The sequence below is a fragment of the Lithobates pipiens genome, unplaced genomic scaffold (assembly GCF_037356315.1).
Source record: "Lithobates pipiens isolate NorthernLeopardFrog02 unplaced genomic scaffold, aLitPip1_a1.2 Scaffold_18, whole genome shotgun sequence".
NCBI classification, from domain to species: Eukaryota; Metazoa; Chordata; class Amphibia; order Anura; family Ranidae; genus Lithobates; species Lithobates pipiens.
Window position 1 is genome coordinate 78,935,615 of NW_027507758.1, and position 27,569 is coordinate 78,963,183.

General features: G+C 46.6%; 1 protein-coding gene across 3 annotated transcripts in view; it reads right to left on the reverse strand.

The window, feature by feature from the left end:
* TP53BP2 (tumor protein p53 binding protein 2) overlaps window positions 1–11,875 on the reverse strand; it is a 99,990-nt gene extending 88,115 nt beyond the window's left edge. The window contains exons 1-2 of one of the 3 annotated variants that reach the window (XM_077485819.1): window positions 11,473–11,875; window positions 6,202–6,339 (exon numbers count right to left, since the gene is read on the reverse strand). In XM_077485819.1, the coding sequence (XP_077341945.1) occupies window positions 6,202–6,228 (27 nt within the window). In that variant the 5' untranslated portion in view covers window positions 6,229–6,339; window positions 11,473–11,875. Of the gene's footprint in view, window positions 1–6,201; window positions 6,340–6,877; window positions 6,899–11,472 lie in introns of those variants that run through there. The other 2 variants (XM_077485817.1, XM_077485818.1) reach the window with 2 other exon arrangements.
* Window positions 11,876–27,569: the final 15,694 nt, after the last annotated feature.

Sequence of the window (27,569 nt, forward strand, 5' to 3'; positions counted from 1 at the left end):
ACAAGTTACACAAGTGTGAAAGGGGCCTTAGCCAAGAGCAAATGGATATACAATCAAAGATAAATTTACAACTTGAGGGTTCACTTTAATCCAGTAAACAGCTTTATGGATGGAAGAACACAGTGTGGTTGATTTACTAAAACTGGAGAGTTCAAAATCTGGTGCAACTTTGCATAGAAACCAATCAGCTTCTTCAATTAAGCATTGACAAAAAAAAAATAAAAAGTAAAAAAAAAATAAAAAAAAAACACCACCTTTTACACCACTGAAATACCTACCAGTACAAGATCTGTCTGGGTGTCGTTGGCTGTGATCTGCTCCCCCCTGTTCACCGTCGCTCCGTGCTAGACATAAGCACTCCATTTCTGAGAAGCCAATTGTTGCTGCCACATCAGTATAGCACTTTGGTGAACCGGCAGAATCAGAGCCAGCAGCCAGTGAGACCCAGACAGGACTCACACTGACAGGTAACCATTTCACCACATTTTATTTTTTCTATTGAACAGGCAGAGACAGAGGAACAGACCTTTTAACTTTAAGCATAATCCACCTTCTGCAAAAAAATAAAAAATAATAGTAAAATGTACTTCTCTTACTTTGCACTGAGGCCTGCAGAGCATTGCACCTGTGGCACTAGCCCAAATCCAAAGTGGTGCAACTTTGGAATAAGATTTTGATGCGACTTTTTTCTCTCTGTGGCATTAAAGCTGGACCAAAGTAGTGCAGGAACCTTTAACTAAAGTGGGACAGACTTGTGTAGTATCAATATTGTCCTGCAGCAACCCCCCCCCCCCCTTTTTTTTCTTACCCGAGCCCAATCATTCCAGCGATGGGGATGAGCACAGCAGCTCCAGTTGTTGTCTCAGGTCCCCATTGGATAGACTGGCTCCTTTTGCTGTCAATCAAATCCAGTGACACGGCAGCGAGTCCTGTTGTCTGTGTCAATGGACGCAGCAGCAGGACTCAGGTACGCACCCGCACGAGTGCCCCCATGGAAAGCAGCTCTCTGTGGGGGCACTCAAGAAGAAGAGGAGCCAGGTGCGCCTGGGGGAGTGTCCCCAGAAAAGGAGGATCATGGCCACTGTGCAAAACCCTTGGACAGGAGGAGGCAAGTATAACATGTTTTACTTAAAAAAAAGCCCACAAAGCTTTACAATCACTTTAAAGACGGCTCTCATAGAGAAACATAAAATTTCACCGCATTTGACTTGGGGTGTCACATGTTGGATCCTATGTCGCATCAGTGTGAACAGAGCCTAAGGGCTCATTATCTGCGCTTAGAGCCATCATTTATACGGATCTGAATTCAGCACTATTGAATGCTATAAGCCTATGCACACTGGTCCTCAGAGTACAGCTGTGCAAGCCAAAACAACCAACCACATTTTATGCATCCGGTAGCCATGAACCCTATTCGTACTAACAATGTGTAACCCACCAGCCTTCAGTCATTTATGAATAATTGCTGAGGTCACTCTGCATCATTGCCCCATGAATGACTCATTTACATGTAAACATCAATAGCAAGGCACAGGCACTGCTGATCACAATTTGTTGATATGTCAGCCCTGAGCAGCGGTGGTGGCCATTGGCCAACAGCATAATATATGCATGTTAATGTAGCACAAGCATTACAGGCGTACAGAAAAGTTTTCCAGCAGGATTGTGTTACCAGTAAAAGCTTATGCACAAAGGCTCTGCATGCATGGAAGCCTGATAGTGGTCACCAGGAAAACAGAAAGTGTCTCTCCCAAGTAGGGATCCAAACCACATTCCAACAACAATAAAAAGTTTTTAGATACACTTTGATTTTAGGAACAATATAGAATGTAGCAGGAACATACTGCAGGTCCCAAGAAACAAAAGAAACACTGGATGACTCCATCCTCTAAGCCCTTGTACACACGGTCGGACATTCCGATGGACAATGTCCGATAGGACCGTGTTGTTCGATAATCCGATGGTGTGTGGGCTTCATCGGACTGTTTCCATCGGAGTATCCGACGGACCAAGTTTTCCAGCTGGGCTATAAAATTTTCCGACAACATGATCGGATCGGACTTTGTCTGATCATGTGTAGAGAATTCCGATCTGACAAAGTGCCACGCATGCTCAGATCAAATTCCTAGACCAAAGCTATTGGCTTCTAGCCTGAACGTAGTCCCGTCCTAACGAAATAACGTCATCACGTTAAGTACGATCGGATTTTCTGACAACTTTGTCCGGCTGTGTGTATGCAACAGTTTCGGACAAAATCCAACGGATTTGGTTGTCGGAATGTCCGACCGTGTGTACAAGGGCTTACGGATAAATTGTCACTTTGGGGTGAACAAACTGAATGAGTAACCAGAAGTTATCTTTTGCTGCTATTCACTAAAAACAATAATTTATGCATTTAGTTCCAGGATTTTATTTATACAAAAACAGACCCACCAGTAACCTAGTGACTACAAATAAATATCTAAAGCACGGCGTAAAAAAAAACAAAAAAAATAAAAAAATAAACGCTGGACAGAACAGAATCAACAGAAGAATACCAGAAGGATAACCTGCTGATAACCTTTCTGCCTCTCCCACTATGACAGATTTACAGCAAGGATTTACACCGCTGAAGATAGCACAGCTTTATAAAATCATTTAAAAAAGGACAAAAACATCCAGATGCAACAAATCAGCAGTGCTTGAGAACAGACACATCAAGAACATTTGAGTATTTTCATGTTTTGTATCGTTCTGCATCCCCCCCTCTTGTAAAACGTTGCACTGACTTTGTATCCAAAAAGCAAAGTGGAAGTTGAAAAAAACAAAAAACAAAAAACAAAACAAAAAACACTTGTATGAGCTAGAAGCATAGTATGTAGATATTTAAATCCCCACCCCCCTCTCCAGCACAAGGTCTAGGCTGGCCATACACACATGGATTTCTCTCATTTAACCCTGCCGGCTGAACGAGAGAAAAATCATTATGTTCTTCCATTCACGTCAAACGATGTGGAAGAAGGAATCTCCGCTGCCGGCTATTGTATTTATGAAGCCTCAACACCCGCGGCTGCTTGAATACCAGAACAGTGACTGCATCTGAACAGTTACTGTTCAGCCAACAATTTTCTACCGGCTCCTTTAATTATGCAATCAAAGTTTGTAGAGGCGACAGGGCCACCCACAGAAGGCATTTCGGCTGATTCAGCAGGAATTGGCAGCCGTTTGATCCATGTATGGCCAAGCTTTAGGCTAAATTCACACCACTTGTGCTGCATTTAGTGTACACTGACCAGCACTAAATGGGCAAACATCGGGATGGCGGCTTTGTAGGAGTTGGAAGTCTGCCGCAAAGCCGCAAGTTTAGTGAAAGCTTTACTATCTGTACTCAGTAAAATTATGTATAACTAAATAAAAGGCAAAACTTTTTTTTGGGATAGAAAGATGAATTAGGGGTCTCCAAACTACGGCCCTCCAGTTGTTCAGGAACTACAAGCCCCATCATGCCCAGTCATGTCTGTGAATGTCAGTTCTACAATACCTCACAGGACGCGTAGTTCCGTAACAGCTGGAGGGCCATAGTTTGGAGATTCTCAAGTCACTGGTCAGGTTTTATTTCTGTCTGTGCCCATGTTAGGGAGATTCATCCTCTCCATTTGTCCTGGTTACCATCATCATTGAAGGTGAAAGAAACCCCCAAATTTTGGGTTGTCCCCAGAAAAGTAATAGAGGGGAAATCTTCCAATGGGGACACAAGTGCTGCTGACATGGTGGTCCCACGTGAATTTTTTTTAATTAAACAGGGAATTTATCTCACTTCCTGTTTAGCTATGAGACAGGAAGTGAAGAGAAATCTTCAAAGGAACACAGATAGTGAAAAATCTGACAGAGGTTATAACCCTCCCTTTCTCTATCCAAAATGAAAAATAAAAATAAAAATTTGCCTAGGGGTTGTAAAGGCAGGCTTTTTTTCTCTTAATGCATTGTACGCATTAAGAGAAAAAAAAAAATCATTTTTTGTAGCAGCTGTCACAGCACTCCCTAATGGTTATCCAGCAAAGTCCATGAATGTCTCAGCCGTCCCAGATTCTCCTTCCTGATTGGCCGAGACACAGCAGCTGTGCCATTGGCTCCCGCTGCTGTCAAAGTCAGCTAGGAAATCAGGGCAGAGGGGCGGAACCAGGGTGGGTTACTTGTCTGACTCAGCTCGGGTGCCCCATAGCAAGCTGCTTGCTGTGGGGGCACTGAACAGGAGGAAGGGGCCAGGAGCAACAAAAAGGAACCCAAGAAGAGGAGGATCTGGGCTGCTCTGTGCAAATCCACTGCAACAGAGCATGCAAGTATAACAAGTTTGTTATTTTTATAGGAAAAAGAAAAGAAAAAAAAATCACTTTAAGGCTTCCTTCACACAGCCAATTAGGGGCATACCAGATTCCAGCAGCAAAAATCAGCAAATTCCAGCGGTTGGGATGACAGGCGCAAGTGAACAGTGGCAGCCACTCAGCCTGTATGAAGTGATAACAGACTAAGAAGCTGTCAGGCCCCTTTCACATGAGAGATCTGATCGGGTCCGCCTGCCTGTTTTTTTAGGCAGAGACAATCAGACCATCCATTCTCTATGGAGCAATGGATGTAGACGGACTTCAATCTGATCCAATATGGCAAACAGAAACGAAAGGGAATCCGTTCCCCTCAATCTGGCCTGATTGGATCAGAGGGCAATTGGGGCTAAACAGATAGTCGTCCATTTACATCTAATTACCCATTGAGCAGTTGGTGTTATGTCCGTTCTGCATAAACGGAGTGGTCAAGGACTTGTCATCCCCCCTCTTTGCTATACTCAGTGGGCAGATCCCCTGCTGATCCAACCAGAGTTAAAGGGGTTGTAAACCCTTGTGTTTTTTCGCCTCAATGCATCCTATGCATTAAGGTGAAAAAACTTCTGACACCGAGCCCGTTTGTTCCTTTGGCGGAGACAAGCTCTACCTCTCTGCCCAGGGTTCTCGACTCTTGATTGGATAGATTGATAGCAGTGCAGCCATTGGCTCCCACTGCTGTCAATCAAATCCAATGACGTGGGTGCTGGGGGGGGGGGGGGTGGGGGCACGCTGCTGAGACCGGCATTCTGTGTCTATGGATGCGAATTCTGAACTTGGGAGCACGCCCGCAAGGTAACCCCCAGGGATAGCGCTTCTCCCAGATGCGAGGATGAGCCGTGAGCGCCACCCAGAAGACGAGGCTCGGGGCCACACTGCAAAATGAACTAGCACAGTGGAAGCAAGTATGAGATGTTTGTTATTTAAAAAAAAAAAAAACCAAAAAGGTTTACATATACTTTAAGCAAGAGGGGCCTCACTGTTCACAGGTATCCATGCATGCAGCAGTCACCTGCGGTTAAGGACAGATGTCTGACCTGAGGTGCATCTTTCTAATGGCAGGTAACCACTGTATGTACATTTACCCACAAACAACCACAGACGCTGTCAGCTTCCTATTCACACAGGCAGAGCAGCCCCAGATAAACGCCAACACTGGTGAATTCGCAGACCAACCCTAATTGCTGTGTGAACAGAGGCCCCAATTGTAACAAGCAGCGATCCAGGAGGTGGCATACACCTCCTGAGATTTAACTATTAATGACCCAGCAGATTTTAAGTGATTTCCAGGACTATACTAAAGACAACCTCTGCCCAATTTCAGTTAAACAGGTTTGACATGTTAAATATGTGCAATACAGTTTAATTAAAAAGGTAACAACAAATAAAAGAAAGAAAAGCATGCATGTCAGTAGCAATTAATATTTAAGCAATCAGATAAGGATCAAGGCTACACAGATGTCCAAGCCAGACGTTCTGCATGGTGCAGGTACTTGAAAAACAAAAGCCACCTCCATTTACATCACAAAGCCAGTAACCGGATCCCACGATATTTACTTTCTGTGTAGCAACCAAGCAAACGAGAATAGGGGGCAAGAATAAGATACCATCATTACAAACACACCCCTCCTTCGAGGCAGAAAGAAGGAATAGAAAACCCATTATTTTCCATGGCTTTTCCAGCTGAAACTACAGAACTTTTTCAGGCTTTGGAAGTTATTGTTCAAACATTCATATCATAACAGGAAATAAGTCACCAATCAGCAATGCAATAAAAGTAGTTTTATGCAGAAAAGTGTACAGATAACACTGGATAACATATACATCATATGAACGAGCCACTTACCGGCATCATTTTGGGTCCGTACCGCATTTACGCTGAGGAAGGAGGCAGAGCCCAGGAGGGAAAGCGATGGCGTGCTGAGGATCAGGATCCTGCTGCTCAGTCAAACACAATCAAAGGATTTTGGATGGGGGCAGGGACCTGCGAATAGATTAACAAGAATGCCCGGTACTTAGATTCTGCTAGGAAAGTTCCTCTCTTTCTACAATGTGTTCATTGTCTCCATACCTCCTGATTACAACACTATCTGACTGCACTGTTCTGCAGAACTCATCTACACAACACATTATTGTATAACCTTCTCCTTGTAATAAACTGCTGCCCCCCCCATACTAGTGCAGTCTGGCTTCTCTTGGCTTCGCATGACCCCCCAAATTCAGACATCTATCACCTTTTACCTCTACCCCCCATGGTGATTAGTCAGGACCCCGGGCACCCAAAATCTGATACAGAAAACAGTCTCCTCTTCCCATCATCTGTACCCCGGCAGCCCTCCTCCCCACTGCCACTGCAATCTACATCCAGCAAACCCGCAACCTAGAGGTGGACGATTAATTGCTGAATTAAGGAGGCAGCGATCCCAGCCAGCATTTTCTAGAAGCCAGCTTACACAAATTCCTATCCACAACAATGTCCACAAGGCTGAAAAAATAAGATGCTGGATGAAATGTAAGCATACCAGCTGCCTTGGCTGCTGTCCAATGGAGGCTTACTGTATATGCAGCCACCTGTCTCCTCCCCGAGATCGCTTCCAGAAGACCCACCTCGTATTCTGGTGACCATCTCCTGCATCCCTCACACACCCTACCATCTATGATGTCACTTCTACCACCCTTCTGATGACTACCATCCCCCACCTGCAAATCCCACATTACCACCCTCCTTCATACCCAACACCCATCTGCTCCTGGTATCAACTTCTCACACACATCTATAAATGCCAATACCCCCTCCTCCTTGTACGTGTACCCACCTACATGTTCCAACACCTACCTACTCCTGTCATCTGGTCTCCCTCCAGAAAAAGACATGCCTAAAGCTCCATGCACACTAGAGTTTTTGAAGCTCCTAGAAGCTAAATAGTGTTTTCCTATGTGTCCATGCACTCTAGTTTATTGGCATTTTTTTTGAGCTTCAGCATCTAGGAGCAGAAAAAAAAATTGTAGTTTCTTTGAGCGTTTTTCCAGCAGAAACGCTCCTAAAAGCATTTTTTTGAGCGCGCCCCCTTTACTGCAAAAATGCAAATAAAGGACACCAATACTTCTAAAACACTACTACAGAAAGATATTAGCAGCCTTTTTTTTTTTAGCTTAACAAGAATTCTAGTGTGCATGGAGCCTCAGTCCTAATTCCCTGTCCTTCTTGCAACAACTCCCCCCCATCGCAACATCTCTCTACTTTCACTATGATCCCCTTCCGTGTATACACGCACACGCATGCACGCACACACACACACACACACACACATACGCGTCCTCAATGCTGGCTTTACACAAAGCAATTGTCAAGCACCATACAGCTAAGGGCATCCCACTGCAGCTTCAGTTGATTCACTGTTTTGGTAGAAATGCTAATTGGTAGATTATCCTAGTATCACCCCTCTCCCTACACATCTGAAGGTTCTGTCACCTGGTCACACTTCCCCACCTGACCATATAAACAGGTTTTATTCCAACGCAACTGTAAACTCCCCCAATAGTTGCTGATATTTTCCCCTCTCTTAGTAACTATCACTCCACACACACACACCTACTATCTCCTCTCTTCTATTACACCCCCCCTCCTTCCCCACACACCTATCAGACCTGACATCCCTCCCTCTTCCATTACTCCCCCCCCCCATATCTATCAGACCTAACATCCCTCTCTCTTCCATTACCCCCCTCCCCCGCATATCTATCAGACCTGACATCCCTCTCTCTTCCATTACTCCCCCCCCCCCATATCTATCAGACCTGACATCCCTCTCTTCCATTACTCCCCCCCCATACCTATCAGACCTGACATCCTTCTCTCTTCCATTACTCCCCCCCCCCCCCCCAATACCTATCAGACCTGACATCCCTCTCTCTTCCATTACTCCCCCCCCCCCATATCTATCAGACCTGACATCCCTCTCTCTTCCATTACTCCCCCCCCCCCCATATCTATCAGACCTGACATCCCTCTCTTCCATTACCCCCCCCCCCCCCATACCCATCAGACCTGACATCCCTCTCTCTTCCATTACCCCCCCCCCATACCCATCAGACCTGACATCCCTCTCTCTTCCATTACTCCCCCCCCATACCTATCAGACCTGACATCCCTCTCTCTTCCATTACTCCCCCCCATACCTATCAAACCTGACATCCCTCTCTCTTCCATTACTCCCCCCCATACCTATCAGACCTGACATCCCTCTCTCTTCCATTACTCCCCCCCCCATACCTATCAGACCTGACATCCCTCTCTTCCATTACTCCCCCCCCCCCATACCTATCAGACCTGACATCCCTCTCTCTTCCATTACTCCCCCCCCCATACCTATCAGACCTGACATCCCTCTCTCTTCCATTACTCCCCCCCCCATACCTATCAGACCTGACATCCCTCTCTCTTCCATTACTCCCCCCCCAATACCTATCAGACCTGACATCCCTCTCTCTTCCATTACTCCCCCCCCCCATACCTATCAGACCTGACATCCCTCTCTCTTCCATTACTCCCCCCCCCATACCTATCAGACCTGACATCCCTCTCTCTTCCATTACTCCCCCCCCCCATACCTATCAGACCTGACATCCCTCTCTCTTCCATTACTCCCCCCCCATACCTATCAGACCTGACATCCCTCTCTCTTCCATTACTCCCCCCCCCATACCTATCAGACCTGACATCCCTCTCTCTTCCATTACTCCCCCCCATACCTATCAGACCTGACATCCCTCTCTCTACCATTACTCCCCCCCCCATACCTATCAGACCTGACATCCCTCTCTCTTCCATTACTCCCCCCCCATACCTATCAGACCTGACATCCCTCTCTCTTCCATTACTCCCCCCCCCATACCTATCAGACCTGACATCCCTCTCTCTTCCATTACTCCCCCCCCCCCCATACCTATCAGACCTGACATCCCTCTCTCTTCCATTACTCCCCCCCCCATACCTATCAGACCTGACATCCCTCTCTCTTCCATTACTCCCCCCCCCATACTTATCAGACCTGACATCCCTCTCTCTTCCATTACTCCCCCCCAATACCTATCAGACCTGACATCCCTCTCTCTTCCATTACTCCCCCCCATACCTATCAAACCTGACATCCCTCTCTCTTCCATTACTCCCCCCCATACCTATCAGACCTGACATCCCTCTCTCTTCCATTACTCCCCCCCCCATACCTATCAGACCTGACATCCCTCTCTTCCATTACTCCCCCCCCCCATACCTATCAGACCTGACATCCCTCTCTCTTCCATTACTCCCCCCCCATACCTATCAGACCTGACATCCCTCTCTCTTCCATTACTCCCCCCCCCATACCTATCAGACCTGACATCCCTCTCTCTTCCATTACTCCCCCCCCAATACCTATCAGACCTGACATCCCTCTCTCTTCCATTACTCCCCCCCCCCCATACCTATCAGACCTGACATCTCTCTCTCTTCCATTACTCCCCCCCCCATACCTATCAGACCTGACATCCCTCTCTCTTCCATTACTCCCCCCCCCCATACCTATCAGACCTGACATCCCTCTCTCTTCCATTACTCCCCCCCCCATACCTATCAGACCTGACATCCCTCTCTCTTCCATTACTCCCCCCCATACCTATCAGACCTGACATCCCTCTCTCTACCATTACTCCCCCCTCCATACCTATCAGACCTGACATCCCTCTCTCTTCCATTACTCCCCCCCCATACCTATCAGACCTGACATCCCTCTCTCTTCCATTACTCCCCCCCCCCCCATACCTATCAGACCTGACATCCCTCTCTCTTCCATTACTCCCCCCCCCATACCTATCAGACCTGACATCCCTCTCTCTTCCATTACTCCCCCCCCCATACCTATCAGACCTGACATCCCTCTCTCTTCCATTACTCCCCCCCCCATACTTATCAGACCTGACATCCCTCTCTCTTCCATTACTCCCCCCCAATACCTATCAGACCTGACATCCCTCTCTCTTCCATTACTCCCCCCCTAATACCTATCAGGCCTGACATCCCTCTCTCTTCCATTACTCCCCCCCCCAATGCCTATCAGACCTGACATCCCTCTCTCTCTTCTATTACCCCCTACACACACCTATAAGACCTGACATTCCTCTCCCTTCTATCTTCTATTACCCCCTACATACACCTATCAGACCTGACATCCCTCTCCATTCTATTACCCCCCCTTACACACACCTATCAGACCTGACATCCCGCTCCCTTCCATTACTCCCCCTTACACACACACACACACACCTATCAGATCGTTAGTACAGCTCCTCCTGACTGGCTTTTTTTTTTTCAATCTAAACTAATATAGTGTGTACCAGGCTTTGGTCTTGATCCCTCTTAGTATCACCCCAATTATTAGTTGGGCCCTCCCCTCTCTCACACACACACACACACACACACACACACACACACACACACACACACACACACACACACACACACACACACACACACCTGTCAGGGTCAGGTCAGACGGGCAGCTTTGCCACAGAGATGAAACGCAGCTATGGCCAAAGCCAGCGATTTGTACCTAGTGATGTCATTGCGGAGTCACTGGTGAATTGTTGATGCTACAAGAGAAACGAAAGGAGTGCGCTCCGCTAAACAGCACTAAGCCATAGAGGTGAGTGCAGGTAGGTGGACACTGATGTAAAATGCTGCTGTAACCCAATCAATGAGCTGCAGATCAGCAAAGAATGACAGGAGGTATCAATTCTATAAAAAAGACATTTCCTCAGTTCTGTGTGCCCACATGTTGTAAAGCACTGTGCAAACTGTTGGCACTATATAAATCCTGAATAATAAATAATAATAATAATAATAATAATAGGGATCACTGAAAATAAATCACTCATCTGATATGACCCTAATGACACCCCCATACACACCTATAAATCCTGACACCCCCTTAAATAATGCTTGTCCCCTCTGCCCCTATCACCCCCCACACATATATATATATATATATATATAGTAATCCCCCCCCAGTCTGGCACTGCTCACCAGCGCCCCACCCTGTACAGGACAGAGATGACACCCAGCCCGTGCCCTCACCTCTCTCTCTCAGAAGAGCGGGGGAGGGGTTCTCCAGCTTCTATGGACGGTCACCCACCCTCCGCGGTGTCCTGCGTCTCCCGGTACAGCTCTGTCTCCCGGGACCTTCGGCTTTGTCTGGCGGAGGTGGGCGGTGCCTGTACGGAGTAAAGAGATACTGACCCGCCCCCTTCGGCCACTCCTCCTCCCTCTCAGAAGCGCCCGCCACAACCACGCCCCTTTTCCTTAGTATCTCTCCTAGAGACTCAAGTCACGTGACTCGTCCGCGTCACTCCACTCTTCTTGACATTACGTGACCCTGTTGTCGCTTTTGCTCCGTAGTTTTCCCGTTTAGTTGTCACCTGTGTGTGTGTGTGACAAGGCACGACAAGTGCAGCGCGGGGACGTAATATCGTCCTAAGTTTAAGGAAAAAAGTAAAATGGCCGCCGCCCATTCCTTAGAAACAACACAAGTTTCCATGGCAACAACAGGTGTCAATCACCCGGCAGAGCTGTACAGGCGGCTGGCTTCAGATTTCCAACCCAACCTGTAATGTTCCTGACTTCCTGTGCTTCCCATCTCCACCGATCTCCATAGCACCTGTTACCATGTCTACTACATAAAACCTTTATTATACTTACCTTTCCGGGGGGAAGTTCAAGTGAAACTAAACCCGTCAATTTAACAGTTTCCAAAAACATTTCCGATAATGAATAATAACTGTCACTGTGTGCCCTCAACTGTCACACCATCAGATGTCTGGTCATAACTGATCACATGTGCAGCACCATGGCAACTGCAGATCAAACAGAGGCCAAGATGGCAGCTTCCTTGTCTGAAAATGATAAGAAGGTTTAGTTCCTCTATAATACTTCCCTCTCTTGCAAAGCTTCAGGATCTGCTGATATCCGACACTTCTGGGTGTGTCAAAAAGTCTCCTGACCCCACCCCCAGCGCTCCCCTCTGGGCTAGGATTGCCAGCTCATGCCTTTAAACCCAAACACATAATAATTACACAGGTTCTGTGCCAGATTAAAGTGACACTAAAGGTTAATTTATTTTTATTTTTTATTTTAAATAACAAACATGTCATACTTACCTTCACTGTGCAGCTCGTTTTGCACAGATTGGCCCTGAACCTGCTCTTCTGGGGTCCCTCGTCGGCTCTCTTGGCTCCTCCCCACATCAGATAACCCCCCCAGGAGAAGCGCTCCCGAGTCCAGCGTTCGGTGTCCATAGACACCAAATGTAGGACTCGGCCCTGCCCACCGGCAGCCACTTCATTGGATTTGATTGACAGCTGCAGGAGCCAATGGCTGTGCTGCTATTAATCTATCCAGCAGCCGAGAACCCCCTGGCAGAGACACGGCACATCCCAGTGGGACAAGTTCGAGGGTTCAGGTAAGTAAAACGGAGGGGGGCTGGGGGCCGGTCACTGACAGGTGTTTTTTCACCTTATCCGCTTCCCGACCACCTCACACAGATATACTACGGCAGAAGGGCACATACAGGCAGAAGCACGTACTTGTACGTTGCCCTTTAAGAGGCGGCTTGCGGGTGCGCGCCGGCGTGGGAGCTTTCGCAAGCCTGATCGTGGGTCCCACGGACTCGATGTCCACGGGGGGGGGGTTACCCATGATTGTCTCACGGAGAGGAAGAACAGGGAAATGCTAATGTAAACAAGCATTTCCCCATTCTGCCTAGTGACACTGACACTGATCACAGCTCCCTGTAATCGTGTGCGATGATCAGTGACATGTCACACACAGCCCCTCCCTCCCACAGTTAGAATCACTCCCTAGGAAACACTTAACCCCTACAGCGCCACCTAATGGTTAACCCCTTCACTGACAGTCACATTTACACAGTAATCAATGCATTTTTAGTTGCAATGATCGCTGTATAAATGTCAATGGTTCCAAAATCGCATCAAAAGTGTCCGATCTGTCCTCCATAATGTTGCAGTCATGATAAAAATCGCTGATCGCCGCCATTACTAATAAAAAAAATTAATAAAAATGCCATAAAACGATCTCCTATTTTGTAAACGCTATAACTTTTGCGCAAACCAATCAATAAACGCTTATTGTGATTTTTTTCACCAAAAGTATGTAGAAGATTACGTATCGGCCTAAACTGAGGAATAACATTTTTTTTTAAATATATTTTTGGAGGATATTTATTATAGCAAAGAGTAAAAAATAATGTGTTTTTTCAAAATTGTCTAAATTTTGTTGTTTATAGAGCAAAAAGGTGATCAAATACCACCAAAAGAAATCTCTATTTGTGGGGAAAAAAGGACGTCAATTTTGTTTGGGAGCCACGACGCACGACCGCGCAATTGTCAGTTAAATCGATGCAGTGCCGAATTCTCAAAAAGTGCTCTGGTCTTTGGCCAGCCAAATGGTCCGGGGCTTAAGTGGTTAATGCATAGGATGCATTAAGGTGAAAAAACACAAACATTTATCTGCATTAAATTAGCCTCAGAACCTGTGTAATTATTATGTGTTCAGGTTGAAAAGGCTGAGTTGGTCTTTTGACAGATTAGGCAACCCGTCAGATTTTGTTACAGAAATTACATTCTGTTGCCACCATCTTGGTACACCCCACACTTGTCCACAGTAAGGATACAGAAGGCGGCAAGCGGACATCTTGTTACACCCTCCAGAGTCTTTAATTTCACACTTATTTTTAACTATAAAACTGCTTATATAGTGAAATACAGTATTTAAAAATCCATCTGTTTTGATGTTAATTTTTCAAAGCAGCGGTGTTCTGTATTATTAGCAAACCAGTGAGATCACCACGCATGCTGCTGCTTTTAAAATTAAACAGTCAGATGGATTTTTAACCACTTCAAAACCGGGCACTTTCCCCCCTTCCTGCCCAGACCAGTTTTCAGCTTTCAGCGCTGTTGCACTTTGAATGACAATTGCGCTGTTATGTAACACTGTACCCTAACAATTTTTTTTTTTGTTCCTACAAATATAGCTTTCTTTTGGTGGTATTTGATCACCACTGTGGGTTTTCTTTTGCTAAAAAAAAATTAAATTATTAAAATTATTTAAAATTTTGAAAAAAAATGATTTTCTTTGTTTTTTTAAATAAAATTTTGTAAATAAGTAATTTTTCTTCTTCACTGATGGGCGCTGATGAGGCTGCACTGATGGGCACTGGTGAGATGGCACTGATGAGGTGGCACTGATGGGCACGGATGATGAGGCACTAATATGCATCACTGATGGGCACTGATAGGTGGCACTGATGGGTACTGATAGGTGGCACTGATAAATGGCTTTGATAGGCAGCACTGATGAGGAGGCACTGCAGGCTTTACTGTAAGGCACTGATTGGTATCTCTAAAGTTCATACCTGGTGGTCCTGGGTGGCATCACTGGTGGCCCTGGGTGGGCATCCATGGTCAGCATCCCTGATGCCCATGGGTGGCATCCCTGGTGGTCCTGGGTGGGCATCCTCGGAGGGGCTGCACTGATAATCAATCAGCACAGACCCCCCCTGTCAGGAGAGCAGACGATCGTCTCTTCTCTACTCGCGTCTGTCAGATGTGATAGAGGAAAAGCCAGTACATGGCTTTTTTTGTTTACACCATGATCAGTTGTGATTGGACACAGCTGATCACGTGGTAAAGAGCCTCTGTCAGAGGGTCTATACCCAGATCAGAGATGCAGTATGTCAGACTGCCACACCACATCAACGATCGCCACGGGGGCGCGATCGTGGGTTATCCTGATCTCTAATTATAAGAACATGCTACTTGTGTTATATTAGGCTATAATATCCAGTAAGCCCTTGTACTCACAGTGGGAGATTCCGACGGAATGTGTCCGATCGGACCGTTTTGTCGGATATTCCGACTGTGTGTGGTCTACATCGGACTGTTTCCATCGGAGTATCCGACAGACCAAGTTTTCCAACTTGTTGGTAACATTTTCCCACAAAATGCTCCGATCAGACATACTCCGATCATGTGTAGAGAATTCCGATCGGACAAAGTGCCACGCATGCTCAGATCAAATTCCTACACCAAAGCTATTGGCTACTAGCGTGAACGTAGACCCGTCGTAACGAAATAACGTAATCACATCGGATTTTCCAACAACTTTGTTCGACCGTGTGTATGCAACAGTTTCAGACAAAATCCGTCGGACAAAATCGGATTTGGTTATCGGAATCTCCGACCGTGTGTCTAAGACCACCATCAATGGATAGAATGCATTAAGATAAAAACCTGGGGGGCTGGTAAGGCTGCATTTATGGGTGCTGATGTTACTGCATTTATGGGTGCTGATGTTACTGCATTTATGGGTGCTGATGTTACCGCATTTATGGGTGCTGATGTTACCGCATTTATGGGGGCTGATGTTACTGCATTTATGGGTGCTAATGTTACCGCATTTATGGGTGCTGATGTTACCGCATTTATGGGGGTTGGTGTTACAGCATTTATGGGGGTTGGTGTTACAGCATTTATGGGTGCTGATGTTACTGTATTTATGGGTGCTAATGTTACCGCATTTATAGGGGCTGATGTTAGCGTATTTATGGGTGCTGATGTTAATGCATTTATGGGTCCTGATGTTACCGCATTTATAGGGGCTGATGTTACTGTATTTATAGGGGCTGATGTTACTGTATTTATGGTGGCTGATGTTACTGCATTTATGGGTGCTGATGTTACCGCATTTATGGGGGCTAATGTTACCGTACTTATGGGGGCTGATGTTACCGCATTTATAGGGGCTGATGTTACTGTATTTATGGGGGCTGATGTTACTGCATTTGTGGGTGCTGATGTTACCGCATTTATGGGTGCTGATGTTACCGTATTTATGGGGGCTGATGTTACTGCATTTATGGGTGCTGATGTTACCGCATTTATGTGTGCTGATGTTACCGCATTTATAGGGGCTGATGTTACCGTATGCCTTGTGTCCTTCCAGGCTGGTTCATACCATTGTGTGTGCGCTAAAAGAAGTTCTTTTCTTTTTTTTTTCTTTTTTTTTAACATGTGTTTATTTAACCCCTTATTAATCCTTAGTTTACCCTAATCATCCCTAATCAACATTTTTCCCTTTCTCTCTCTCTTCAACTAATATGTTCCTGGAGATTTTTGGGGTTTATTTCTCTTTTAGTAACCATTAATAAACTTTTTTTTATTTGTTTTGTTTAAAAAGTTAAAACTACAAAATTGAAAAAAAAAATACTATTTAATTTGTAAATAATTTAAAGTGTAATTAAACCCACTTTTAAAAAAAATTGCTGACAGGCAGGGTATTTATAACAAAAGAAACACCATCAGTCTCATAAAAGCTTCTTCCTGCCTGTCAGCTGTCACATACACTTACCTGCGCATGCACAGCTCAGCATCATCCCAGCCTGGCCATTTAAGCGGACAAAAAGACAGAACCAAGAAGAAAGACTGGATCAGTAACACAGCAGCACTGGATGAATTCTTTGGCAGGTAAGTCTACCATAATTTGCTTATATGCAGTGAAGACTAGCACATTAGGGCATAACCCACCTGGGGGCCCCTTAAAAAAAAAAAAAACAGCAGAGTTTACTATTGCTTTAATAATGCCCTCGTTATTGCTGAATAAACAGGCCCATAGCAGAAATGTAATTGCTCTGCTCCATAGGGGGTGTACAGGTGCGAGAGAGGAAGTGGTTAAACCACACTGAGGCTGGCCATACATGCTTTGAATCTCTGCCAGTTCAACAGGAACTGGCCAAGATTTGAACCGGCAGGCTGAATGTACCAAGTTGATAGATCGATCACCTTGGGTGCAACCAGCCTACCGGATTCTCTTGCGATTATCACTAGCGGCTGTTAGAGCCAAGAGAAGACTGCAGATAAGCAGGTACTACTTATGTAGGAGGATTGGTTTAATCTCTGTGTAACCGCTGAGGCCAGTCACTTCACTGAGTGTATACTGTATATAAGGGTTTACAACCACTTTAAAATGACCCTATGACTCTCACAGTAACCTACTTTTTGCCCTTTCGGATAGAAGGTTCAAGGTGAAGGTGACAGAAGGCTGCAGTTCAAATTCATAATTGTAATATTGCACAGCTCATTGAAAATGGATTTCTGAGCACTTGTTGTAAGCCAATCTGATGCCTGTGTGCATGGCACAATGGAGACTAAAGATATTAGTGTAGCAGTCTCCCTGACTTCCAAGGGCCTGATGGTGACCCCCAGAGCCAGGGAGAACCGACATTCCTCCTCAGGGTGCAGGTTACTAAGCATTGGGGGTGTTGTGCAAGGTGGAAAGATTGGGCACCAGTTACTTTTTGTAAAAATGAACAAAGAGAGTTTTATTTCTCTTAACAGGATTGGTGGGTGAGAGAGTTAGGGAACAGGACACCCTTAGGCAGATGCAATAGCAATTAGGCAAACTCCACAGACAAAAATAGAACTAAGCAGACAGCACTACAGAAAAAGGGCCTTTAAGCTGAACGCAGCAATCTGTATCTTGTAGCAACTACTGTCTCCTATAGCAACAACTTCTAATCCCACTGTAGATCGTCCAGTTTAACTCACAGTATCTCACTGTAGAGCCTCAAGCTCAGACTTCTTGGACTCTCAGCTACCTGCTGGATCCTGGATGAGTCTCCCCTGAAGCTTTCCTGCTTACTTCACCGTCCCCGGCTAGTGAAGCGCCTGCTCTGGTACTCCTTCAGAACTTCATCCCTTTCAAACTTGCTTCTGGTAACAGGAGTGGCCGTCCCTCCGGCAACTGCTTCTCCTTTACCTCCGGCAAAGAACAGGCTGCCCTCGGGCTGAGCCTCTAACACACATGATTCCGCCCCAGGCTTTGGTCTTAACCTCTGCTACTGGATAGGCCTCACATAGACCTAGCAGACAGTAGGACTTTTAAAAAGGGCTCAGGCTTCAGGCCTAGCAACCAGGAGTTGTTTGACACACACCCACCCAGGCCGCAGCCCCGGGTGGGAAGAACCCCGGACACCTGACTCCTCCCGAATAAATAGCCTATCTAAGCATGTAAAGCGGGCAAAAGAAACTCCTGCTAATTGGATGAGACAACTTATTTACTCATCCCCTGAATTCACTGTAATCCATCATCCTAATGCCCTAAAGCAACAGTGCCACCTATTGACAGAAGAGAGAGACTACAAAATGAACTCAGACTTATGACAGAAATCAGTGGATCAAAGACTAACAATTAGCCAGGCTAGTTACCACCTAGCACAACTAGATTTATATTAGCAGCCCTGTTTAGGACCAGGGTGCTAAATTAGAGAGGTCTTAGGTCCGGGTTTTTGCATCCACTTTGCCCTATTCATGCTTTCTGCCTGATATTACTGTTTGAAACACATATTCAGCTTTGGAAGGTAATTTTGTCAATTTTTAGATAAGCCCAATACATTATAACAACATTCTGTGAGACATATCTATCGCTAGGTGAGGGATTGATTTGTTCAGTCTACTGTTACAACACTGTACATTCTCTGATTACGTAATGAAAGTTAAAACACAGGAGAGTGACTGGACACTATGGAATGTGCCTCTACTCTCGTGGTGAAAAAATAGTTTCACGTTTCTTTCTTCCCAGAGGCAAGTCTTGTACTTCCAGATGTAGCTACAATTACTAGAGAGAAACCCTGATATCCGTGTGTAGCCCAAATCTTTTGGTGATAATATTCTGCACAATACTGCATAGTTTGGAAGCTTCCACGTCACTTGGCTAAAATTCTTTACAGGGTCATATTACCTTTAGCAGCAGTTAGGCTTGGGTTATATGGGCAATTAAATCTTGTAACAAATAAAAAAATTACATATATGGTGCAGATTGTACCAAGCATTAACACAGTGGTCTTTGTTTCCCTGAGCCTCCCCTGTAACATAGTTTTACTGTAGATCCTGCCAGTAAGTCTGTTATTTTTCAACAACCTATAAAGTGGAAGCTCATCCTAGGGTTAATCTATGAACATTAAACAGCCATATAACACATGTACCTTGATAAATGCTTAGCACCATGTTTGACATCTGTCTACAATCCAGACACAACTCATTGGGGTTGATTTACTAAAACTTCAGAGTGCGAAATCTGCTGCAACTGTGCATGGTAACCCATCAGCTTCTAACTTCAGCTTGTTCAATTAAGATGTGACAAAAAGCTTACATTCACATTGGGCTGTTTTGATATGCAATTTGACATGTCAAAACGTTGGCTATTGCCGGCAACGGCGCTGTCCGAATTGGTGAGACGCCGAGTTTGCGCCGCCGCACCGATTCCCAAAAGAAGTTCCTGTACTACTTTTGGCGACTTCGGGAGGAGATTTGAATAGACATCTGTGCATGAACCCACACAGATGTCTGTCAAATCGCCCCCAAAGTCGGACTGTATTGAGGGTTTGAAATCGTGCAAGTTCAGCTGAGTTCGCATGATTTCAAACCCGCCCTCAATGTGAACCTGGGCGAAGACCTGGAAGCTAATTGTGTTCGATGCACAGCTGCATCAGATTTTGCACTCTTCAGTTTTAGTAAATCCCCCCATTGTCTCTTGCTGTTGCCCATGCCTGTTCATCCATGTGCATAAGGCCTTAAATTTCAAGGAATAGCCCTAAAAAAGAAAGTACATACTTACCTTTCCTGCCACCTGTGCTGCTGAATGTCGTTCCTTCACTAAGAAATAGTCCAAAAAAAAATAAGTCCACTAGAAAACTGACATTTTTGGGGGAGTCAATCTTCTGAGTCACCCACAGCTCTCTTTGGTTCCTCCTGCTGACCTCCATGTTGTGAGGGTCCATACAGATAGCACTTTAGGGGCAAATCAGGAGTACTGCAACCTAAATCATGTCACATACGCAACTTACTTCAGGTGACGTTACACTTCAAGGCCAGAGACCACAATACCCTTACATCATTACACCCTATTTTAGAAGGGCTGTGTCTTTTTCTTTATTCTTCCAGTCGGTGACATGGTCTGCTCCTACCTGTCCGGACAACAGACTCAAATTTTTTTTCAGAAAGTGATGCAACAATTGTCACATGATCATCAATCTATCCTGCCTCCAGGCTCAGTGCCTAGGTAGGCCCTGTACTGCAGCAGACTCCAATATGAAGAACCTGCCACTAAGGAGGGAACATGTTCCTTCACTACCGGAACCACCGTCACCTGCCAACATCACCACTTCCTCTGCCAGCTGGCTGCTTCTCCTTCTGATACACGCATATATATTCAAAACCTCAAGGGTTAACTTAGTTACACTTTTAATTGTACAATTCATACTTGGTCATAACCTGGATAATTAAATATGGCCTTACTACCAGTTCCCAGTTCTTTGTGATATACAATGACCGCACATTGATCTCTTCCTCCCCAGTAAATAACAAGGACAACTTCTCCCTTAAACAGAAACTCCATTTACTCAACAGTTGTGTAAATCACATTTGCAGAAGAACTTTACAGTGCAAAACATCATTCTCAGATACATAATTGTACAATGCATTTAATTGCTGTGCATGATTTGGTTGTTCTGTCCCTAGTGGGGTTGTTGCCTAATGGTGCTGCCCCTATCTTTTGGTTAAGGAGGTCCATAGAACAAAGTCATTTCCCATTGATCCATTGAGAAATGGGTCCCATTGGAGGAGAATGCAGAATAGATCACATCGTACACTGGTTCTCACTATAAAGCTCCAACACTGGACTCTCCCTTATAAGGTTGGTTCCCCTTTAAATATGCTCTAGTCTAAACATAGGAAGTGACATCCATGCAGGGAAGCCATAGGGGTTATTTACTAAAAGAGGAAAGTGCGAAATCAGCTTCCAGGTTTTATTGCCAAAGCTTAATTGAACAAGCTGCAGTTAAAAGTTGATTGGCTACCATGCACAGCTGCACCAGATTCTGAGTGCACCTGCTTTAGTAAATCTCCATCCATGTCACAAAATACATGAACTCTTCCACCCATTAGCCAAATGTTTAGGGTCCATGTACACTGGACTTAAAAAAATGCTGTACGTACAGGAGTTTTGCCTGTAGAAGCAGCTCAATGTTATCCGATGTGTCAATGCACATTAGGATATTTAGAGGTGTAGAGCTACTCCCGTAGGAGCCGCAGGGATACTGTCCAGGCCTTCCCCACAGGCATTGCCCCGCAGCCAGGCATACAGGCTCATTCATACGTATATTCAGTGACCAGTCTAGTGGCGAAAGCCACTTCTCCAGTGGACCACTGGAGTGCAGTACGTTCTGCACTCCTGTGACCCATTTTCAGTGGACAGCGTCACAGAGCCGGTCCAGGCTTGGGAAAGATTGTGACCATATAGTCAGCATCCTCCCACATACATGAACCTGCACCTGGCTCAGGCTCTCAGCGAGCCGATAAGAGCCTGGCTTGGCTGGCCACTCCAGAGCCCAGCCCTCCAGTGAGCAACAGTCACCAGCTCTCTGTTTAGGGAGCTCTGAGAACTGAGAGATCGATGGTGTTTGAGCCTTAGAGCCAGCAGGAGACAGATGCAGTATTGGACCGATTCTGCATCCACCAAGGTAAGTATGATTCTAAAAAAAATATATATATATTGCCATACTTCATGCCCTCCATGCTGGACCAACTCTCCGAAAAGACCCTGCTCACAGAATATATACAGTCTCCCAGCATGCCACCAGAGTCTGCCTCTCTGGAATAGGCCAACCCTGTATATTTATGCTGCCATCTGCATAACTCCAGGAAGCTATCAGACAGACTGGCAGCAGCTGAGCACACTGAGTAGACCTAACTAGCAGATTACAGCTTCACTGAGTACAGTGAGCAAACTATGCTTTTACCTAACAAACGTTTTCAACCACATTGACTACAGTGTGGCAACTAAATTTACCTATTTTACCTAAATTTATCTAATTTCTAGTAGAGTGCTATTTTAAAGGGGTTGTAAACCCTCAAGGTGTTTCACCTTAATGCATTCTATGCATTAAGGTGAAAAACCTCCTGTGACGCAGCTGCCCCTCGAAGCCCCCCTTTTACTTATCTCTTTTCAGTGACGGGGACGCACACACCAGCTCCAGCCAGTGTCTCGGGTCCTCATTGGATAGATTGATAGCAGCACAACCATTGCACAACTATTGGCTCCCACTTCTGTCAATCAAAAGCGGGGCTGAGTCCTCCTGTCTGTGTCAATAACACGGGAGCACGCCCGTACGAGTGCCCTGAGGGAGAGCGGCTCTCCAACGGGGCACTCCAGAAGAAAAGGATCCAGGAGCACAGCTGGAGGACCCCAGAAGAGGAGGACCGGGGCCACTCTGTGAAAAACCAACTGCACAGAGGAGGTAAGTGTGTTTTTTTTATTTTGTTTTTAATTTTTAAACAAAGCTTTAGATATCCTTTAACCTCAGTGTTTAGAGGCAAAATAAAAAACCCTCCGGCCCCTTTCACATGTGCGGATCCATATTCAGCCATCCGCTTGCTCAGTAGGGATCGCTCCGTTGATCCCCGCTGAGCTGGCGGATGACAAGTCCATCTCTGCACACTGTGCAGGGACGGACCTGTCAGATCTCTGCTCTCCTCTATGAGGGGATCGGATGAAAACAGACTGTCTGTCCGTTTTCATCCGATCTGATCTACCAGACGGATGGAAAATAGGACATCCATCTGTCTGGATTAAGCGGATCGAATCGGGGAGGATCACAGATGTCAGCGGACATGTTACTGCTGTCATCCCTCGCTCCATAGAGATGTATGGAGTGACCGCTCAGATCCGCCTGAAAACACTGTATGGTCCGTACGTGTAAAAGGGCCTTTCTGGTTTGCACTTTTGCGCAAAAAACACTAAACGCTCCTAAAGGCCTATACAAAAATTCTCTATATGAGCGTTTTTTTTTTTAAGCCCACCTTACATGGACCCTTAAAGGTACACATGACAGTAATATGATATAATAACCTTAATACAATATAAGGTAGGCAACCTGTATACATCCAATTCTCTACTGTACCCTGTAACAAAGTGAAGGCCAGCAAGAGGAACCAATGGAGCTGTTGGGGATCCGGGCAATCGACAAATACATAAAATCCCTGAGACACGGGGTGAAACCCTGACTGTTTCAGGTGTGATTAACAGTGATGCTTTAGATGTGATCAGTCTTTGTATTACACCACCTAGGTGATAACATTACATTTGCTTTATTTCCCAATCATACAGATACTGTGTCTCCCACCTCTAAACTTAAAACTCACAGTTTAGTCACACTTTATGGAGTGGTGATGCAGTAATGGAGATTCTGTAGAAAAAGAGGCCCAAGTAGAAGAAGATTGATAAAAAAAGAGGTTTAAAGATGAATATATTTTTTCCATCTAAAGTGTATTTAGTTTTGGATAGAGTGGGAAAGTGTCAGAAGTTTCCATACTAACTGCTCTCTGTGACCCATTTGGCAGATCGGTCTGTTTACCTTGCACTAGAAATATCTGATCCATTGCTACAGGAGGGACCTCCACTTCAAGCTGCGAATCTCCTGGGATTAAAATTCTATTTGCTGAGCTGCAGGTATGAATCAATAATACCAGAGCAGGGCTTGTTTATATATGCATCTCCCTCTAAAGGTGGATTGCTTTTCAGAGGACATTTGATAGGTGGTGAGGAGATTTGATATCACCTCCTCACCACCTGTATTAACCACTAAAAGCCCACACCACTGTGCCACAACCGCTGAACACGTTGAATGGGTTGTTTTGGGCGGGGCTACTGCCCACTGAACATTACCGGGGGGGGGGGGGGTTAATCAAAGATCAAAAGCTATTTCTCCCAATACACACACATAGCTCCCAACTGTCCCTGATAGCAGGGATGGACTGACAAATCATGGGGCCCCCGGGCAATAGGAGAAGATTAGGGGGCCCCAGGGCAGTAGGAGATTATGGGGCCCCCAGGCAATAGATTATGGGGCCACACAGTATACACCCACACACATACAGTATACACACACAGACACACAATATACACACACAGTATACACACACAAAATACACACACTGAAAAGTTACTGGAGAGACGGGGCAGCTATAATCTTGGGATTTTTAAAAAAACACAGATTTTTACATACTGTCCCTGGTTTTGTTGAGGCTGGCAACCCTGATGGGGCCCCTTAGTGGCATGGTCAGTCCGTCCCTGCCTGATAGGGATGAGCCAAACACCCCACGGTTCGGTTTGCACCAGAACTTTTGAACAGACCAGAAATTCGTACGAACTTTAGAACCCCATTGAAGTCTATGGGACTCGAACGTTCGAAATAAAAAGTGTTAATTTTAATGGCTAATATGCAAGATATTGTCCTAAAAAGGGTTTGGGGACCAGGCTCCTGCCCCAGGGGACAAGGATCAATGCCAATTTTTTTTCTAAAAACTGCAGTTTTTTCGGGAGCACTGTTTTTAATGACGATTAAAGTGAAAAAAAGTGAAATATTCCTTTAAATATCGTGCCTGGGGGGTGTCTATAGTATGCCTGTGAAGTGGCACGTGTTTCCCGTATGTTTAGAACAGTCCCTGCACAAAATAATATTTAACGCAAAAAAAGTCATTTAAAACTGCTTGCTTTTTTTATGTGATGTCTGTTTCCGGCAATACGGATGAAAATCATTGAGAAAAAAATGGCATGGGTAGCCCCCCCTGCCCATTACCAGCTCCTTTGGGTCTTGTACGGATATTAAGGGGCACCCCATACCCAAATTAAAAAAAGGAAGGGCGTGGGGCCCCCAGGCCCTATATACTCAGAACAGCAGTATACAGGCGGTGCAAACAAGACAGGGACTGTGTAGGTTTGTTGTGTTAAGTAGAATCTATTTGTAATTTTAAACTGGTAAATTTTTAAAGTGTAGCTCCAGTCAAAAAATCTTTTTAATAATCAATTTTTAAGCTTTTTGGAAAACATAGAGAGGGGTTATCACCGTATTTTTTCATCTCACTTCCTGTTGTCTTCTTTCGTTTGCAAGCATGAGGCCGCGTACACACGGGCGGACTGTTCGCCCAACCTTGTCCGCTGAACAGTGTTTGGGCGGACAGTCCGCCCGTGTGTGGGCTTTCAGCGGACAGTTTCAGCGGACAGTTGGACGGACAAAGTCTTTCGGAAATTCCGAAAAACTGTCCGCTGAAACTGTGTTTGAGCGAACAGTCCGCCCGTGTGTAGGCTACTTTCGAAATGAGCAAACTGTTCCCGCTCGGAAAGTCCGCCCATTTCGAGCGCGTGTACAGGTAGGCGGGGCCCGCGAAGGAGACGTCGCGGGCTCCGCCGCCTGGAATGGGCTTAAAGGGGAACCCCAACGCCGAAAAAAATCGGCGTGGGGGTTCCCCCAAAGTCCACACCAGACCCTTGTCCGAGCACGCTACCCGGCCGGCCAGGAAAGGGGGGCGAGCGAGCGCGCCCCCCCTCCTGAGCCGTACCAGGCCGCGTGCCCTCAACATGGGGGGGTGCCTTGGGGAAGGGGGGGCCGCGCGGCCCCCCCACCCCAAAGCACCTTGTCCCCATGTTGATGAGGACAAGGGCCTCTTCCCGACAACCCTGGCCGTTGGTTGTCGGGGTCTGCGGGCGGGGGGCTTATCGGAATCCGGGAGCCCCCTTTCAGAAGGGGGCCCCCGGATACCGGCCCCCCACCCTATGTGAATGAGTATGGGGTACAATGTACCCCTACCCATTCACCTGTGAAATAAAGTACAAAAAAAAAACACAACACAGGGAAAAAATATTTTATTGCACAGCTCCGGGGGTCTTCCGTCTTCGGGGGTCTTCTCGCCGGACTCCTCCGCTATCTGTGTGTAGCTCTTTTGCTAGCGGAGGAGTCCGGCTTTCTTCCTCCCCGCCGCCGGCCTCTTCTCCCGACTTCGGGGGTCTTGTCCCCCTCTTCGGTTCTTCTGCCGGGCCACCGCGCCTTCTTGTAGCTCTTTTACAGGCGGTGGCCCGGTCTTCTGTCGCCGCTATCGTCGCCGCCGCCGCCGCCTTCCGTTCTTGTTCTTCTTCTTGTTCTTCTTCTTCTTCTCCTGGAGATGTTGACTCGACGAGCTCTCCGGCCGGAATGCCAGGGACACGCTCCGCTGCCACTTATATAGTGACAATGGGGCGGTGTCACATGGTATATGTCACATGGGTTGGTCACATGGTGACCCCGCCCCCCTTACGATGTCATAGTCCCCATGTGACATCAACCCATGTGACCAACCCATGTGACATATACCATGTGACACCGCCCCATTGTCACTATATAAGTGGCAGCGAAGCGTGTCCCTGGCATTCTGGCCGGAGAGCTCGTCGAGTCAACATCTCCAGGAGAAGAAGAAGAAGAACAAGAAGAAGAACAAGAACGGAAGGCGGCGGCGGCGGCGACGATAGCGGCGACAGAAGACCGGGCCACCGCCTGTAAAAGAGCTACAAGAAGGCGCGGTGGCCCGGCAGAAGAACCGAAGAGGGGGACAAGACCCCCGAAGTCGGGAGAAGAGGCCGGCGGCGGGGAGGAAGAAAGCCGGACTCCTCTGCTAGCAAAAGAGCTACACACAGATAGCGGAGGAGTCCGGCGAGAAGACCCCCGAAGACGGAAGACCCCCGGAGCTGTGAAATAAAATATTTTTTCCCTGTGTTGTGTTTTTTTTTTGTACTTTATTTCACAGGTGAATGGGTAGGGGTACATTGTACCCCATACTCATTCACATAGGGTGGGGGGCCGGTATCCGGGGGCCCCCTTCTGAAAGGGGGCTCCCGGATTCCGATAAGCCCCCCGCCCGCAGACCCCGACAACCAACGGCCAGGGTTGTCGGGAAGAGGCCCTTGTCCTCATCAACATGGGGACAAGGTGCTTTGGGGTGGGGGGGCCGCGCGGCCCCCCCTTCCCCAAGGCACCCCCCCATGTTGAGGGCACGCGGCCTGGTACGGCTCAGGAGGGGGGGCGCGCTCGCTCGCCCCCCTTTCCTGGCCGGCCGGGTAGCGTGCTCGGACAAGGGTCTGGTGTGGACTTTGGGGGAACCCCCACGCCGATTTTTTTCGGCGTTGGGGTTCCCCTTTAAGCCCATTCCAGGCGGCGGAGCCCGCGACGTCTCCTTCGCGGGCCCCGCCTACCTGTACACGCGCTCGAAATGGGCGGATTTGCCTCCTCCTTACGT